Below are 19,464 nucleotides of genomic sequence, written 5' to 3'. Positions count from 1 at the left end.
TCCAGTACTCCCTTGCTGTATTTTACTATCACTATGTTTAATTATTGATATATTTGTGTATATCAATTTTCTATCATTTTTAAAGACCTTGGTTATTTCCAATATGCAAAAAGAAACATTTATTTAAAGCTTACCCTGCATTAGATTGATTGAAGAATGCACAACGTATATATATGTGAAAGACTATTAGAGCCCGTCAGAAAGTAAATAAACAAAAAGATGATTATAATTTATTTGACCTTTTTGATAATGTCGAATTTTCAAAAGCTTCATTTTTTAAAGTTCATTCCCAAAATGTCAACCTCATTCACAACCTTTAGAATTTAGAATGCAAAGTAAAATAAAACATCTTCCTTTAATAAAAAATGTCTGAGGTCTGGTCTTAAAACTCTTCTAATACTGTAAAACAATTATTCAAAGATGTAATATTGCTCTTTTATGAAGTTATTGGAAACACAAGTCTGCATTTTGAAGAGATCCCTCTGGCATGGCTCCAGACATCCGGATGCCTCTTCTTGGTCAATTCAATTCAAAACCTTTATTATCCAGGTGAAATCCCATTGAGATCAAAGATCTCTTTTTCAGGGAGACCTGCAGCAGTAGGTTCCACAAGAAGACAACAAAACAAACAGAACAACAAAAGGACATCATACAGCAAAATGTACAGGGATTACAATTTACATATTTAACCACATGTACAGGTACCAGCATCTGAGTGAGCAGCATCCAACCCAGCTTTAAAAACATGTAGTGGTACCAGCTTGGTAATGTTCCATTCTTTTTGCAGACTGTTCCAAGTTAGAGGAGCTGCACATCTAAAAGCTGTCTTCCCTAAGACAGGCCTAGCACTTGGCACATTTAATAAAACCACAGCATGCGATCTCAGGCAATAAGTACTTTCAATTCGCAGAGAGATCAGGGAGCAGAGATAAGATGGTAGTTTATCCAACATGGCTTGGTAAAAAAAGAAACATGAAAGCACCTACTGCAGACTGAGAACAAGACTTCAGCCCGATGAAAACGAGACATAGCTGATTCCGTAGTTATGATGGTGACAGGATTTGATCACTAAGAAATAAAGCTGTTTTGAGAAGTCTTGCCTTCCTCCATGCAGATTTTCCTACTTAGTAAACATGATTTTCCAATAAAACCTGAAAGGACAGCATCACGTTGGCCCCGGTTTGAGAGTTGAATGGATATATGGGGAAACAAGAAGAAAAAAAAAATTCTATTTATTTAATAGTAAATCACAAGAAAATCATGAAAAAACCTTTGTGTATGTGAAATCTGTATTTTGTTACTTTGATATCATCATCCTGGGAACCACTGCTTAAGATGATTTCAAATCAACAAATCATCACACATTTCTTTTAAATTATATTTATTTACTGCTGAGTTGGTGTACCCCTGTTGAAATCTATCCCCTCCCCAGCATGGACATATCTTCATAAATAAACATACAGTGTGTTATGAGTCTTCTGTCAGTCGTTAGTCTGCTCACTGCTTCATCTCCTGGCTTCTCCTCGGCTCTTCCTCCACTGATACCTCATCTTCTTCTTCCTCTCTCTGGGTCTGGGGGTCCGGCCTGTGCTGGTGGTCTGACTTTGTTTTATGGGCCCCCTGCAGTTCGCGGGGCCCCTGCTCCAGGCGGAACAGAGTGGGGACCTGGCCCAGGATGGGGTTGTTCTGCTGGAGGCCGGAGACCCACTGGTTGAGCACGGCCTGGTCTCCCTGGCTGGTCATACACATGGCGAACACCGCCCCCTCGTCCACTGACAGAACACACACAACAGCCTCATTACACACTCAGAGCAGTCAAATACAGAAATCCAACAGAACATTTTTACTCACAATAAAACAACACAGCTAAGATGTTAGCAGGGAGATGTTCATTGTCAGAACGTCGTCTTTGTTCATTTATTCTCTTGCATCTCCTGTGGGCGGGACTAAGTCTCGAGGATAGGAGTCGAGGAGGGGAGTTCGAGAAATGAGAAAGGGCCCTGCTGTTCCTGTTAGTGTTTACTTCCTGTTTGTCTTCCCCTACTGTTCCTGTTGGTGTTTACTTCCTGTTTGTCTTCCCCTGCTGTTCCTGTTAGTGTTTACTTCCTGTTTGTCTTTTCCTGCTGTTCCTGTTTGTGTTTACTTCCTGTTTGTCTTCTCCTGCTGTTCCTGTTTGTGTTTACTTCCCGTTTGTCTTCTCCTGCTGTTCCTGTTTGTGTTTACTTCCCGTTTGTCTTCTCCAGTGTTGGGAAAGTTCACTTTCTACATGAACTAGTTCAGTTCACAGTTCACACATTTTAAAATGAACTAGTTCAGTTCATAGTTCATAATTCAAAATGTTGAACTAAAGTCCATGGTTTCAAAAACGAACTAATTTATAGTTATTTTTTCACTACGTTGCTGCGAGCTATTATTTGTCTCCTGTACGATGTTAATGGGATTTGGGTGGTAGTGGATCTGTTTTGGCTCTCTTTTTTATTCGCCACTCGCACACACAGTGAAAGGCTAGTCGTGTGCTTATTCTCAATGTGCCGTTTAAGGTTTGTTGTCGACGTCGTCGATGTACGGACTTGCTTTTTCAAACCGGGCGGACACAGTTTACAGGAAAACGTTTGATTTTTTCCGTCTGAGTCAGTACTGACTTTAACGTAAAACTCTTTTAAATGTTCATACGCCGACGCCGTAGAGTCTCACTCTGAGCGAGTGCTGCTGCAGCTGCTCTCGGCTTCGTCCATACTAATTCATTCATTCATTCAATGCTCGCCGGTTCCACATTGTTTGTTGTGAGGAGTCTGATATATTTAGTATATTTTAGTGCGACAGCCAGGGGTGACAGGCGCGTACGCGTCATAGGCAGCTTGCTGTTGCCAGATTGGGTGGTTTTCCGCATTATTTTGAAGCCTGTTTACGGTGTGTTTTAACTGGGTTTTCGGCTGAAAGGCATATGAAATCTGTCACACTTTTGAACGCCGTTATAATACAGTGCTGAGAATGAACGCACTTTTGAACGCCGTTATACATCGCTGAGAATGAACGCGTTCTCAATTACGTTCATCTAGCGGAAATACAGTACGTTCAGTTCACGTTCGCCCAAAATATGAACGATCGTTCATTGAACGCGTTCAGGTACATCACTGGTCTTCTCCTGCTGTTCCTGTTTGTGTTTACTTCCTGTTTGTCTTCCCCTGCTGTTCCTGTTAACTTCCTGTTTGTCTTCTCCTGCTGTTCCTGTTTGTGTTTACTTCCTGTTTGTCTTCCCCTGCTGTTCCTGTTTGTGTTTACTTCCCGTTTGTCTTCTCCTGCTGTTCCTGTTAGTGTTTACTTCCCATTTGTCTTCTCCTGCTGTTCCTGTTAGTGTTTACTTCCCGTTTGTCTTCTCCTGCTGTTCCTGTTAGTGTTTACTTCCCGTTTGTCTTCTCCTGCTGTTCCTGTTTGTGTTTACTTCCCATTTGTCTTCTCCTGCTGTTCCTGTTTGTGTTTACTTCCCGTTTGTCTTCTCCTGCTGTTCCTGTTTGTGTTTACTTCCCGTTTGTCTTCTCCTGCTGTTCCTCTTAGTGTTTACTTCCCGTGTGTCTTCTCCTGCTGTTCCTGTTAGTGTTTACTTCCCATTTGTCTTCTCCTGCTGTTCCTGTTTGTGTTTACTTCCTGTTTGTCTTCTCCTGCTGTTCCTGTTAACTTCCCGTTTGTCTTCTCCTGCTGTTCCTGTTAACTTCCCGTTTGTCTTCTCCTGCTGTTCCTTTTAGTGTTTACTTCCCGTTTGTCTTCTCCTGCTGTTCCTGTTAGTGTTTACTTCCTGTTTGTCTTCTCCTGCTGTTCCTATTTGTGTTTACTTCCTGTTTGTCTTTTCCTGCTGTTCCTGTTAGTGTTTACTTCCTGTTTGTCTTCTCCTGCTGTTCCTGTTTGTGTTTACTTCCTGTTTGTCTTCCCCTGCTGTTCCTGTTAGTGTTTACTTCCTGTTTGTCTTCTCCTGCTGTTCCTGTTTGTGTTTACTTCCCGTTTGTCTTCTCCTGCTGTTCCTGTTTGTGTTTACTTCCCGTTTGTCTTCTCCTGCTGTTCCTGTTAGTGTTTACTTCCCATTTGTCTTCTCCTGCTGTTCCTGTTAGTGTTTACTTCCCGTTTGTCTTCTCCTGCTGTTCCTGTTTGTGTTTACTTCCTGTTTGTCTTCCCCTGCTGTTCCTGTTAGTGTTTACTTCCCGTTTGTCTTCTCCTGCTGTTCCTGTTTGTGTTTACTTCCTGTTTGTCTTCCCCTGCTGTTCCTGTTAGTGTTTACTTCCTGTTTGTCTTCTCCTGCTGTTCCTGTTAACTTCCCGTTTGTCTTCTCCTGCTGTTCCTGTTAGTGTTTACTTCCCGTGTGTCTTATCCTGCTGTTCCTGTTAGTGTTTACTTCCTGTTTGTCTTCTCCTGCTGTTCCTGTTAGTGTTTACTTCCCGTTTGTCTTCTCCTGCTGTTCCTGTTTGTGTTTACTTCCTGTTTGTCTTCCCCTGCTGTTCCTGTTTGTGTTTACTTCCTGTTTGTCTTCCCCTGCTGTTCCTGTTAGTTTTTACTTCCTGTTTGTCTTCTCCTGCTGTTCCTGTTAGTGTTTACTTCCCGTTTGTCTTCTCCTGCTGTTCCTGTTAGTGTTTACTTCCCGTTTGTCTTCTACTGCTGTTCCTGTTTGTGTTTACTTCCCGTTTGTCTTCTCCTGCTGTTCCTGTTAGTGTTTACTTTCTGTTTGTCTTCTCCTGCTGTTCCTGTTTGTGTTTACTTCCTGTTTGTCTTCCCCTGCTGTTCCTGTTAGTGTTTACTTCCTGTTTGTCTTCTCCTGCTGTTCCTGTTAGTGTTTACTTCCTGTTTGTCTTTTCCTGCTGTTCCTGTTTGTGTTTACTTCCTGTTTGTCTTCCACTGCTGTTCCTGTTAGTGTTTACTTCCTGTTTGTCTTCTCCTGCTGTTCCGGTTAGTGTTTACTTCCCGTTTGTCTTCTCCTGCTGTTCCTGTTAGTGTTTACTTCCTGTTTGTCTTCTGCTGTTCCTGTTTGTGTTTACTTCCTGTTTGTCTTCCCCTGCTGTTCCTGTTAACTTCCTGTTGGTCTTTTCCTGCTGTTCCTGTTAGTGTTTACTTCCCGTTTGTCTTCTCCTGCTGTTCCTGTTTGTGTTTACTTCCTGTTTGTCTTCCCCTGCTGTTCCTGTTAGTGTTTACTTCCTGTTTGTCTTCTCCTGCTGTTCCTGTTAGTGTTTACTTCCTCTCTGCCTTCATATGCTGATGTATCTGACATCCAACGCTCTGTCTTTTAACCTCTTTCTCTCCCTTGATCCTCCTTAGCAACGGTCATTATTTTGCTTAGCAGCAGTGTGTTATCAAGTATTAACAACCTTGATCAGAATCGAGTATTCAACTACGCCGTGCCACAACACTACAGTAAATAATAATACATTTGCTATGAACTAAAATAGCAAGAAAATAAATGTTAAATAATAATAATATAAATCAATGTTTCATTCTGAACACCGTAAACGTCATTAAATCATTTGCCAGATTCAGTGTCTTACAGTCTTCCACATCGAAGCTCTCCTCGTCCCCGAGGTCTCGGTCCAAATCCAGGTCCAGCTGCAGAGGATACGCCAAAGACCTCTCTGGGTCATAGGGCTCCTCCACCTTAAGGGGGGGGGGGGGGAATCAGAAGTGGTAGAAGTACTCAGATTATCATTAGCATTTATGTGTTCGTCTGGAAATGTGTATTTCTACATGTATATTTTCCACATGTATATATATATTTTTTTACTTTTTAATGCTATTTTAAATTCTATTTCAGAAATATTTTGGACCGGTGATTTTCTAGTGTCTTAATTTCTCTTATTGTCTTGTTTTTTATGATGCTGTTACAAAAAAAACTCCCAAATGGGGATCAATAAAGTACTTCTCTATCAATCTACCCATCTATCTATCTACCCATCTATCTACCCATCTATCCATCCATCTATCCATCCATCTATGTACACTGAATACAAATATAAACGCAACACTTTTGTTTTTGCTCCCATTTTTCATGAGATGAACTCAAAGATCTAAAACATTTTCTAAATACACAAAATAACCATTTCTCTCAAATATTGTTCACAAATCTGAAAAAATCTGTGATAGTGAGCACTTCTCCTTTGCCGAGATAATCCATCCCACCTCACAGGTGTGGCATATCAAGATGCTGATTAGACCGCATGATTATTGCACAGGTGTGCCTTAGGCTGGCCACAATAAAAGGCCACTCTGAAATGTTCACTTTTATCACACAGCACAATGCCACAGATGTCGCAAGTTTTGAGGGAGCGTGCAATTGGCATGCTGACAGCAGGAATGTCCACCAGAGCTGTTGCCCGTGAATTGAATGTTCATTTCTCTACCATAAGCCGTCTCCAAAGGCGTTTCAGAGAATTTGGCAGTACATCCAACCGGCCTCACAACCGCAGACCACGTGTAACCACACCAGCCCAGGACCTCCACATCCAGCAAGTTCACCTCCAAGATGGTCTGAGACCAGCCACTCGGACAGCTGCTGCAACAATCGGTTTGCATGACCAAAGACTTTCTGCACAAACTGTCAGAAACCGTCTCAGGGAAGCTCATCTGCATGCTCGTCGTCCTCATCGGGGTCTCCACCTGACTCCGGTTCGTCGTCGTAACCGACTTGAGTGGTCAAATGATCACATTCGATGGCGTCTGGCACGTTGGAGAGGTGTTCTCTTCACGGATGAATCCCGGTTTTCACTGTTCATGGCAGATGGCAGACAGCGTGTGTGGCGTCGTGTGGGTGAGCGGTTTTCTGATGTCAATGTTGTGAATCGAGTGGCCCATGGTGGTGGTGGGGTTATGGTATGGGCAGGCGTATGTTATGGACGACGAACACAGGTGCATTTTATTGATGGCATTGTGAATGCACAGAGATACCGTGACGAAATCCTGAGGCCCATTGTTGTGCCATTCATCCACGACCATCACCTCATGTTGCAGCATGATAATGCACGGCCCCATGTTGCAAGGATCTGTACACAATTCCTGCAGGCTGAAAACATCCCAGTTCTTGCATGGCCAGCATACTCACCGGACATGTCACCCATTGAGCATGTTTGGGATGCTCTGGATCGGCGTATACGACAGCGTGTTCCAGTTCCTGCCAATATCCAGCAACTTGGCTCCGCCATTGAAGAGGAGTGGACCAACATTCCACAGGCCACAATCAACAACCTGATCAACTCTATGCCAAGGAGATGTGTTGCACTGCGTGAGGCAGTCACAACAACGATGAGACGGCCTACAGGGAGGAGGTTCAGCATCTGACTGAGTGGTGTGCTGACAATAACCTGGCCCTTAACACAACAAAAACAAAAAAACTAATTGTGGACTTCAGGAGATCGAAAGGCAACACACACACTCCCATCCACATAAATGGAACGGCGGTGGAGCGTGTGTCTAGCTTCAAGTTCCTGGGGGTCCACATATCCGATGACCTCTCATGGTCCAACAATACCACCAGGCTCACCAGCGTCTCTTTTTCCTGAGGAGACTAAAGAAAGATCACCTCTCTCCTCAGATTCTGGTGAACTTCTATCGCTGCACCATTGAGAGCATCCTGACCAGCTGTATCACAGCCTGGTATGGGAACTGCACAATGCTCAACAGGAAGGCATTGCAGAGGGTGACGAAAATCGCCCAACGCATCATCGGTGTCCCACTCCCTGCCATCGAGGACATCCAGGGGATACGGTGTTTGCAGAGGGCGCACAACATCTTCAAAGACACCTCTCATCCTGCAAACTATCTGTTTGTCCTCCTACCCTCGGGGAGGCGCCTCAGGAGTCTCCGGTCCAAGACCAGCAGGTTCAGGGTCAGCTTCTTCCCCAGGGCTGTTACCCTGCTGAACTCTGCCCGCTGATAGACTCAAGCCCATACTCACCACCCACCTGTTTATATATTTTACTGTCAATGCCGTTTACACTGTATCAGGGTTCATACACTTTTTCACCAATGATTTTCAATGACTTTTCCATGACTTCTCAATGACCTTTACCTCATTTTCCATGACCAAAAAAAAATTCCCACTGAAAATGGTTTATTTTAACATGGAACAGGAAAATAACATCTGCATATGAAACATGTAGTGCCTATCTAAAACAAATCAAATAGTAGGCTTACTAGCTTCTACACGCTGAAGCAACTGTAGTCAGGGAGGCAAAGTCATCAGGTATGAAAAAGGTGGCAAGGACCCGACCCCTGACCCCCTGAAAGCAGCAGTGTCAATAATAACAGAAACGCCAAAGAGTCACATCTAATAGAAATATATAAAAGCATTTATTTTAATTGTGTAGCAGTCAGTTTATAATTCTGGCAGCACTGTTGAGCATTTAGAAAATGTATTGTCATGCCTCTGTGCAAGGCTTAGTCTTTCTATCTTTATAGCCACTGGTGTAAAGTAACTAAGTTCATAAACTCAACAAGTACTATACGTGGGTACAATTTTGAGATACTTGTACTTTATTTAAGTATTTCAATGTTTTGCTACTTTGTACTTCTACTCCTCTACAGTTCAGAGGTACATGGTGTACTCCTACTCCTCTACAGTTCAGAGGTACATGGTGTACTTCTACTCCTCTACAGTTCAGAGGTACATGGTGTACTTCTACTCCTCTACAGTTCAGAGGTACATGGTGTACTTCTACTCCACTACAGTTCAGAGGTACATGGTGTACTTCTACTCCACTACATGTATTTAATACCTTTAGTTACTCTACAGATGTGGATGAATGATGTGAAATATAATTAAGTGTTAAATTAGACTTTAGTTCCACCTGGAGTAAATCCACAAGCTACCCTGCAGTATATCCAATCCAATCCAATCCACTTTATTTGTATAGCACAGTTTAAAAACAGAGGGTTTGCCAAAGTGCTTCACAATGAACATAACATTATAATAAAATATAATATTACACGAATAGATAAAAAAAGCACACATAAGAATAAAAACAAGGCACATAAAGGCCATGGACAGACAGTGAAAGCATACAAATAGGTATGACATAGCTCAGCTCAGACTGACTGGTAAGCGAGGGAAAATAGGTGGGTTTTTAGGCGGGACTTAAAAGCTTCAAGAGTGGGCGACAATTTAACATGAGGGGGCAGGTCGTTCCAGAGCCTGGGGGCTACCGATGAGAACGCTCGGTCTCCCCTGGTCTTTTTCTTTGTTTTTGGGACTACAAGCAGCAGCTGATCAGCCGACCTCAAAGCCCTTGAGGGGGTGTACACCTGTAAGAGGTCGGAGATGTACTCTGGGGCCAGCCCATTAAGAGATTTAAAAACAAAAAAAATGTATACAAAGTCATTCAAACTAGCTGCACCTTTACCAGCTTTGAGAACACTTTCATGATCAATCATTATAAAACATATCATATATATTATTCTGAAATGGACCAATCTGCACAACGACTACTTTTACTGTCGCTACTTTCACTATATTTTGATGAGAATACTTTTCTACTTTCACTTGAGTAACATTTTGAATGCAGGACTTTTACTGTAACAGAGTATTCCTACACTCTGGTACTTCTACTTTTACTCAAGTACAAGATCTGAGTACTTCTACTTTTACTACAAGATCAGAGTACTTCTACTTTTACTCAAGTACAAGATCTGAGTACTTCTACTTTTACTCAAGTACAAGACCTGAGTACTTCTACTTATACTCAAGTACAAGATCTGAGTACTTCCACTTCTACTAAAGTACAAGATCTGAGTACTTCTACTCGAGTACAAGATCTGAGTACTTCTACTTATCTGAGTACTTCTACTTTAACTCAAGTACAACATCTGAGTACTTCTACTTTTACTCAAGTACAAGACCTGAGTACTTCTACTTTTAAGAACAACATCTGAGTACTTCTACTTTTACTCTAGCACAATATCTACTTATACCACCTCCGTTTATAGCCTATGAAAAAAACTATTAGAAAACGAAGGCTAAAGCTAACGTTAGCAGATAGTGACAATGTATGCTAGCTAGCTAGCTAGCTAGCTCAACGATTCCTTAATGATATTGTGACAGAAAAACATTTCAGTTCACATCACGCTCTGCCGCTCTGCTCTGAACACCTGAACGGCCCGTTCTAACAGCTGTTCACCAGCGGTGCAGTCTGTGCCACAGTGACTCCGCACAGTTAACGAACGCACCGTAGCTAATCTAGCTGACCCTCATACCGGAGCAGCAGAGTTCAACCGACAGGCAGCAAGACTCGAGCACACAGCTCGCGCTTCATATATTAAAAAATAACACCATGCGCGTCTCTGAAGAACCAGCACCTTACCGTGGTAGAGAGGTTTGTGTGCCCTGATGAACCTGGGGGCTGTGTTGTCTGGAACCTTGTGTTCCTGGTAGGGTCTCCCATGGCAAATTGGTCTCAGGCAAGGGGTCAGACTAAGATTGGTTCAAAAGACCTCATGAAAGGAAAAACAAGAAGTGAGGATACCCGGCCCGGAGGAAGCCCGGGGTCCCTTTCTGGAGCCAGGCCCAGAAGGAGGACTCGTCGGCGAGCGTCTGGTGGCCGGGCTTGCCACGGAGCCCGGCCGGGCCCAGCCCGAAAAGGCAACATGGGCAACACCTCCGCTTCTCCCTCCCGCGGGCCCACCACCTACGGGAAACAACGATGGGGTCGGGTGCGCTGCCAGAAGGGTGGTAGTGAAAGCGGAGGGTCTCGACGGACCAGACCCGGGCGGCAGAAGCTGGCTTTGGGGACGTGGAACGTCACCTCTCTGGGGGGGAAGGAGCCGGAGCTTGTGCGGGAGGTGGAGCGGTACCAGTTGGATCTGGTTGGGCTCACCTCTACGCACAGCGTCGGCTCTGGAACCTTACTTCTGGATAGGGGTTGGACTCTATTCTTCTCCGGAGTTGCTCAAGATGTGAGGCGCCGGGCGGGTGTGGGGATACTCACAAGTCCCCGGTTAGGTGCTTCGTTGTTGGAGTTTACCCCAGTGGACGAGAGGGTTGCCTCCATACGCCTGCGGGTTATGGGGGGGAAAACTCTGACTGTTGTGTGTGCTTATGCACCCAACAGCAGTTCAGAGTATACGGCCTTCTTGGAGACCCTGGAAAGAGTCCTTTATGGGGCTCCTGAAGGGGACTCTTTAATCTTGCTGGGAGACTTCAACGCACATGTGGGCAATGATGGAGACACTTGGAGGGGCGTGATTGGGAGGAACGGCTCCCCTGATCTGAACCGGAGTGGTGGTTTGTTACTGGACTTCTGTGCTAGTCATGGATTGGCCATAACAAACACCATGTTCGAACATAAGGATGCTCATAAGTGTACGTGGTACCAGAGCACCCTAGGCAGAAGGTCCATGATCGATTTCGTTATCGTATCATCGGACCTGAGGCCGTATGTTTTGGACACTCGGGTAAAGAGAGGGGCGGAGTTGTCAACTGATCACCATCTGGTGGTGAGTTGGGTCGAGTGGCGGGGGAAGCCTCTGGATAGACCTGGTAAGCCCAAACGTGTAGTTCGGGTGAACTGGGAACGTCTGGAGGAGGCCCAAGTTCAGGAGGCCTTCAACTCGCACCTCCGGCGGAGCTTTTCGTGCATTCCTGTGGAGGTTGGGGACATTGAACCAGAGTGGTCGGTGTTCAAAGCCTCTATTGCCGAAGCCGCGGCGGGGAGCTGTGGTCTCAAGGTCCTAGGTGCCTCAAGGGGCGGTAACCCTCGAACCTCCTGGTGGACACCGGTGGTCAGGGAAGCCGTCCGACTGAAGAAGGAGGCCTTCAGGGATTTGTTATCCCGGGGGACTCCCGAGGCAGTTGCAAGGTACCGACAGGCCCGAAGGGCAGCAGCCTCATCCGTGGCCGAGGCAAAGCAGCGGGTGTGGGAGAAGTTCGGAGAAGACATGGAGAAGGACTTTCGGGCGGCACCAAAGTTGTTCTGGAAAACTGTCCGACACCTCAGGAGGGAGAAGCAGGGAACCATCCAAGCTGTGTACAGTAAGGATGGGACGTTGTTGACCTCAACTGATGGAGTGTTAGGGCGTTGGAAGGAACACTTTGAGGAACTCCTGAACCCGACAACTCCGCCCTCTATGTTAGAGGCAGAGCTGGAGTATGACGGGGGATCAACACCAATCTCGCGGGGGGAGGTCACTGAGGTCGTCAAACAACTCCACAGTGGCAAAGCCCCGGGGGTGGATGAGATCCGCCCGGAAATGCTGAAGGCTCTGGGTGTTGAGGGACTGTCATGGTCATCAACGTTGCGTGGAAGTCGGAAACAGTGCCGAAGGAGTGGCAGACCGGGGTGGTGGTTCCCATTTTCAAAAAGGGGGATCAGAGGGTGTGTGCCAATTACAGAGGCATCACACTACTCAGCCTCCCCGGGAAAGTTTACTCCAAGGTACTCGAAAGGAGGGTCAGGCCGATTGTCGAACCTCAGATTGAGGAGGAACAATGCGGATTCCGTCCTGGTCGTGGAACGACGGATCAGCTTTTTACTCTCGCAAGGATCCTGTGGGAGGTGCTGCGGGAGTATGGGGTGAGGGGGTCTCTACTCAGGGCCATCCAATCTCTGTACTCCCAAAGCGAGAGCTGTGTCGGACCCATTTCCGGTGAGGGTTGGCCTCCGCCAGGGCTGCGCTTTGTCACCAATCCTGTTTGTAATATACATGGATCGGATTTCGAGGCGTAGTCGTGGGGGAGGGGGTCTGCGGTTCGGTGGACTAAGGATTGCACCACTGCTTTTTGCAGATGATGTGGTTCTGATGGCTTCATCGGTCTGCGACCTTCAGCACTCACTGGATCGGTTCGCAACCGAGTGTGAAGCGGCTGGGATGAGGATCAGTACCTCCAAATCTGAGGCCCTGGTTCTCATCAGGAAACCGATGGACTGTCCACTCCAAGTAGGGAATGAGTCCTTACCCCAAGTGAAGGAGTTCAAGTATCTCGGGGTCTTGTTCTCGAGTGAGGGAACAATGGAGCGTGAGATGGGCCGGAGAATCGGAGCAGCGGGAGCGGTACTGCAGTCGCTTTACCGCACCGTTGTGATGAAAAGGGAGCTGAGCCAGAAGGCAAAGCTCTCTGTCTACCGGGCCATTTTCGTTCCTACCCTCACCTATGGTCATGAAGGATGGGTCATGACCGAAAGAACGAGATCGCGGATACAAGCGGCCGAGATGGGTTTCCTCCGCAGGGTGGCTGGTGTCTCCCTTAGGGATAAGGTGAGAAGTTCGGTCATCAGGGAGGGACTCGGAGTTGAGCCGCTCCTCCTTCGCGTCGAAAGAAGCCAGTTGAGGTGGTTCGGGCACCTAGTTAGGATGCCACCTGGGCGCCTCCCTAGGGAGGTGTTCCAGGCACGTCCAGCTGGGAAGAGACCAAGGGGTAGACCTAGGACCAGGTGGAGGGATTATATCTCTTCTCTGGCCTGGGAGCGCCTTGGGACCCCCAGTCAGAGCTGGTTGATGTCGCCAGGGAAAAGAAAGTTTGGGGCTCTCTGCTGGAACGGCTACCCCCGCGACCCGACCACGGATAAGCGGGAGAAGATGGATGGATGGATGGACCATGCGCGTCATGATGGCACATAACAGCTCGCGACCGCAGATTATTTTGGCGATTAGATAAAATGTAAATTATATTTGACGCAATTTTAGTTACATTTCCATGACTTTTCCAAAACTTTGGGAAAAACATCGTTTTCCATAACTTTTCCAGGGCCTGGAATTTGCATTTTGAATTTCCATGACTTTTCCAGGTTTTCAATGACCGTACGAACCCTGCTGTATATATTCATCTGTTTATAGCCTATTTATAATTATTCTATTAATAAAAATTCCATGTATAATTATTCTCATTATGTAGACTCCTGCACTGCTATTTTGCACTTCTGGTCAGATGCCTAAACTTACATTTCGTCACTAGTACATGTACTATGTAATGACAATAAAGTTGAATCTGAATCTGAAATGGTGGTCACACCAGATACTGACTGGTTTTCGGACCCCCCCAGACCCCCCCAATAAAGCAAAACTGCACGTTTCAGAGTGGCCTTTTATTGTGGCCAGCCTAAGGCACACCTGTGCAATAATCATGCTGTCTAATCAGCATCTTGATATGCCACACCTGTGAGGTGGGATGGATTATCTCGGCAAAGGAGAAGTGCTCACTATCACAGATTCTTTCAGATTTGTGAACAATATTTGAGAGAAATGGTTATTTTGTGTTTATAGAAAATGTTTTAGATCTTTGAGTTCATCTCATGAAAAATGGGAGCAAAAACAAAAGTGTTGCATTTATATTTGTGTTCAGTGTATCTATCCATCTATCTATAAGGTGAAACACACTGTTATTATATTACTCACAGTTGAGTAGCATGTGAATGTAATCGTTTAAATGCTGTCCATGTCCATGTTTTTCCACACCGACATGACCAACACTGATATGCATTTCCTGTTACTAACTGATCAGATAATAGCAGAGTTTTCCCACCTTCTCCTCAGGCGGTACGGGGTCTGCTCTGAGCACGTAGTAGTACACACACTTGTCCCGGAGCCACAGAGGGAAGGGGCCCTCCACAAACACGGGCCGGCTGGGGTTGTGCTGGGCCAGCAGCTCCATCTGGCTGGGGCTCTGGATACCTGGGACACAGGAAGGAGAGGGAACAAAGAGAGTGAGAACACTTCTGAGTTATATATGGATCTGATCCCACCATTGTATTCATTTAACATTTGTATGTTGCTCAGAATACAGTTTCCTGGTTTGTTATAGTTGTTTGTTTCCTTTCCAGTTTGGCTTGAAAGCATTTGCTGCAATAATGTGGCAAAGAAGGCAATAACTGAAAATATGTATATAAATACAGCTGTATACAAAACTGTACACAGAATCCCACATGTTTTCTTCAATCCCCTTTCCAAACCAGCGTGGGACACAACTCCTAAGGTCCCTTAAACGGTGGGAATCATGAAACGACAATAAAACCTCAGAAAAAGCAACAAACAAACAAACAGTTTCCATACCGACTACATGTGGAAGTGTGATCTCCTCCCCGCTCTCTGTGATGTCTGTGCAGGGCAGCTAGAGAAAGAGCAGAGACACAGAAACATTGGAAAGTCAAGAAAGGCCTAGGAAAATAATAAGAAAATAAACACATGAAATAACATAGGTGTGTTAAACGTATTTCCCTCTCCAAAGTGGTACCTGATACACGGTGACTTTAGCGTCCCGGTCATCAGCGATGCGGGCCAGGCTGAAGCGTGCCAGGTCCACGGGGTCTTCCGGCAGATTCTTGGGGATGGGGTAGGGGTTTGTGTGTTTGAACTTTGGGAACCAGTACAGGATGCGCTGGTATTTCCTCACGGGGTGGCCCTTCACTCCAAAGATCTGGATCAGCAGGACTTTGGTGTCAACGTCGGGCATGATACCTGAAAAACAATCATAAAGACTGATCACGTCATCATCTGTAAGCGCATCATCACTTTGCATTTCTATGCAGATGCCACCCAGATGTATTCAGGCTTCGACCCTGCATCCACTCATAACACTGGTTATCTCCTCAACTACCTCCAGGATATCCGCAAATTTCCTGTAGCTAAATGCTGATAAAAGTGAGGTCATTATCATAGGTCAAGTTGAACAGTCTTGGTTCTCTGTCTCAGTCTTTAACCCGTGGTGTGTATCTGTTTGACCCCGTGTTGTCACTCCACTCTGTGTCTTCTCTCCAGTGTCCTGTCCTCTGTGCTGTAACTAGAGGACGCACTTCCTGAAGACATTGCGGTGTGAATGCTGTATGCTGAAAAGCTGACGCCGAACTTAATACAAATTTGAATGAATTATGAGTTAACATTTCCAGAATTGTGAAAGTTATGAATGTCGGGAGTAATAACCGCCGTCGTTTCCTAATTGAGCTTAATGTGTTGATGTTTGAACAGAATGTCTGCGATGATGAATTTGGGAGAAGAATCAACATGTTGCAGGAGAAGGACACATGTTGGGAATGCTTCTCAGGATGCACACCAATCTATGATTTGAAAGGAGCTATAAACATGAAGTTAATTATTATTGTTATTGAGATGGACAGACACATCGGTATGGGTTAGGGTTAGACTCCCATCACCCACCATAGCCCTCCATCTGCTCCAGCAGCTGCACTCCACACTCCTGCTGCCGGGGGTAGTGGTTGAACATGATCTGGATAAAGTTCCTGGGCACAAACACCTCTTTGGGGAAGACGTCCAGCAGCTTGTTGTAGACGGCCAGGTCTCTCTCCACGCCGAACTCCGGCATCTTCTGCAGAGCGGCGTAGATGAACTCCACGTGGCCGCGGCGCCTCACGTCCTGCTTGATGAACACCTCCACCACTTTGTTAAACGTGGCCTTGGTTTTGGTCTCCCTGGCAACCTGCTCAAACAGGTCGTCATGGATGACCAGAGACTTGTCCTTTTTATTGTCGTCCTCGTCGATGAACTCTGCAGGGATGGGTTGATTCTTGTCATTTATCGGGCTCCTGTGGAAGCGCCTTATCACCTACAATACGTCGGAAACAAGAAAGAGGCTGGCTGGAATTACATTGTTGGAGCTATACAGTGATTTATATTATTTAATAGTCAAACATTTATTTCCTTGCTGTATTGTATATATTACATTTATTATTATTATTGTTGTTGATTAAAGTAAGTCTTTATGCTTTTATTTTGGAAGGCTTTGGTGATTATGTATATATTGGAGACGGGTGGTGGGATTGGAGATGGCAAATGTTGTGGGTTAGCACAAGGTGAGCTGTAGTCAAGTCTGCAGGGCAGCATCGTTACTGTATCGTGTTGTATGATATTAGATCATCGCAATAAAATGCACAAAAACGATGCCTGAACTTCTCATTTTCCCTGCGTGAGATTCGCTATCTGGTGTCACAGCAGCAGTTTCATTTGAGGTACATGTTTTATTTTCTTATAATTTTGCTGCTACAATTTGTTATAAGTGCTGACTGGTGAGATTCATTTATCCAGAAGATCGTTGAGGAAAGAGAAGTTTCTGCGATTACTTGCTTCGTGGAATACTTTGAGTGGAGATGACGCTTTGACTCAAACTCAAGCCCCCTTTTCAAGCCTCCAGGATCCTTCTTTCTGCACCAACACCTCCTTCTTATTTATTTTTAATACAATGTTAATGGACCCAAGTCAGTGCGAGAACAAAACCACTTTGCACTTTTATTAAGACTGCCACTCCGTCACTTTACAATGCAATTTCACTCTTTGTGTGTGTAGTATATGAATTGTATGTAGCACTGTGTATGGTAGAGTGTTATTTATCCTATTTGCCAGTGCCAAAGACACATTTCTATTATATGTAAATGTGATGGACAATAAAGTATTCTGAATCAAATGACAGTGTACCTGGTGCTGGGTGTTTCGAAGCATGTGAGGCTGAGAGGAGGACTGAAGCAGAGCTCCACGCTGGGCTGCAGACCGGGCGGACTGTCCCTGGAGACCCTGCAGCTGGAGACCCTGCAGCTGGAGACCCTGCAGCCGGAGACCCTGCAGCTGGAGACCCTGCAGCCGGAGACCCTGCAGCCAGAGACCCTGCAGCTGGAGCAGGCAGCGGGCACACTTCATGGTAGATCCATCACCCTGACTCTCAGGAAACAGAACTGCAAACGGGGCAGAAACATGGACAGTGTTCAGAACTGCTGAATTATTCTCAAAACATGCATTCAAGGCACTCTGGTAAGACTGTTGTACTCCTATAGCAGGGGTGTCAAACTCAAGGGCCCGCGACTTCATTTTATGTGGCCCCACAAGAGCTTTCAAAGAATATAATATGTTTATTATACGGTTACATGCCACTTTACAGAAGCAGGTTGCCCGTAAACTACATGTCCCACAATGCATCTCGTTTTGTGACATGCGCACTGAAGAGACTCACAATTATTTGCCCTGGACTTCTGCTTTCAGACGTAGTTAATTGTTAAGTTATTATCCTATCCGATAAGAATCAAATTCAGAGGCAATAATGTAATAATTATATATAATTATATATGTAGGCTATATTTATAGTTACAACCGGCCCTTTGAATGCAACCATAATGTTAATGTGGCCCGCGATGAAATTGAGTTTGACACCCCTGTCCTATAGTGTCACAGCACCGCTTTGTATTTAGTGTGTATCAGCAATCAGAGGTGGAAGAAGTCCTCAGATTATTTACTTAAGTAGAAGTAGCAATACTGCAGTGTACGAATACTCAGTTATAAGTAAAAGTCTTGCATGGAAAATTGTACTTAAATAAAAAAGTATAAGCATTATAAAGCACCCGTTATTCAAAATGGCCATTTTAAGCCCCAGATATTTAAAATGTATACACTAATGTGTGTTTTATATTACGAATTAATAACCTAAATAAGCACACAAGTAACACTAATACATAAAGAAAAAGTCCCCTTTCATAAAAAGTACACTTTGCAATGCTTGCATGATCACACGTCATTTAAATAAAGAATAATACATGTAAGTCACATGAATGCATACATATAGAGTAAAGGATATATTATAAATACAACGTATTGTTGTAGTATACTACAACATATGACAACAACATGTAATTAAGTAAAAGCATAAGCAGCATCATTTGAAAATACTCAAATTAAGTACCAGTACCAACATGTTTTACTTAAGTACACAACTTGAGTAAATGTACTTAGTTACACGACACCACTGAATATAATACATTGTGTATAATGCATTTATTATACCCGACCAGAAGAGGGACTTGTAGTGTCTTAAAAATACACATTTGTCTCTGAAGTTTCGAATACACAGTTATAGGAGCTGTTAATGGCTAAATGTCAAGCATGTCATTTTGCATTTTTTGGTTCAGCAATCCATGACTGAGGTATATTTTAAACAACAACTACATAGCTTTGAATCCCGTGCTCAATACCCACCATTTCAAGTGACAGATGTACGAACAAACAGTCTCCTTCAGAAATACCTCTCCTTGGAAGACTCCATGATGAAAAGCCGGCAGGACATCCGGGTCCTACACACAATGGCTTCCCCCAAACAACAGAAACATGGGCAAATAAAGGTTCCGCGACCTCTGATTTACAGCTGAAACGCTTATTATCACTGTGTTGTACACTCCTCTAAAATGGGCTATCTTTAAGATGTGTTGGCTCCTGTTTTCGTTATAGAAAGTTATTATATTGTACTTATTTATCAAATTCTGTAAAAGAAAACATAAACATTTGCAAACATGGATTTTTTAACATAATGTATCTATCCAACACAGTGGTGTAGTGTAACTAAGTACATATACTCAAGTATTGTATTTAAGTAAAACATTTACATACAACAGATACAACAGATTAAGTTACTAGTTACTTTGCAGATGTATGCTATTCATACAACATATCAATCAACTAATACATTATCATATAGTATTAAAGGTTAAGCCACCATGTAGTAATTAAGTTAGTCATTCA

The 19,464-nt window shown here is 44.5% G+C and overlaps 1 protein-coding gene across 2 annotated transcripts; it reads right to left on the bottom strand.

Moving 5' to 3' along the window:
• Nucleotides 1-217: 217 nt before the first annotated feature.
• Nucleotides 218-19,032, bottom strand: ecsit (ECSIT signaling integrator). 2 transcript variants are annotated; one of them, XM_034106054.2, is made up of 9 exons: nucleotides 18,925-19,032; nucleotides 17,380-17,633; nucleotides 16,108-16,513; nucleotides 15,188-15,411; nucleotides 15,007-15,064; nucleotides 14,480-14,628; nucleotides 5,526-5,631; nucleotides 1,462-1,772; nucleotides 218-1,151 (listed from the first exon to the last, which is right to left on the bottom strand). In XM_034106054.2, exons 2-8 carry the CDS (start codon nucleotides 17,596-17,598, stop codon nucleotides 1,498-1,500), a joined length of 1,437 nt encoding a protein of 478 aa, XP_033961945.1. In that variant the 5' UTR covers nucleotides 17,599-17,633; nucleotides 18,925-19,032; the 3' UTR covers nucleotides 218-1,151; nucleotides 1,462-1,497. The 2 variants fall into 2 exon arrangements, with proteins under 2 accessions (XP_033961945.1, XP_033961944.1); XM_034106053.2 differs by having other exon boundaries at nucleotides 218-1,772.
• Between the last annotated feature and the right edge of the window lie 432 nt (nucleotides 19,033-19,464).

This window comes from Pseudochaenichthys georgianus, chromosome 18 (genome assembly GCF_902827115.2).
Source record: "Pseudochaenichthys georgianus chromosome 18, fPseGeo1.2, whole genome shotgun sequence".
In the NCBI taxonomy this organism is placed as follows: Eukaryota; Metazoa; Chordata; class Actinopteri; order Perciformes; family Channichthyidae; genus Pseudochaenichthys; species Pseudochaenichthys georgianus.
This window is presented reverse-complemented; position numbering and strand designations above follow the sequence as displayed.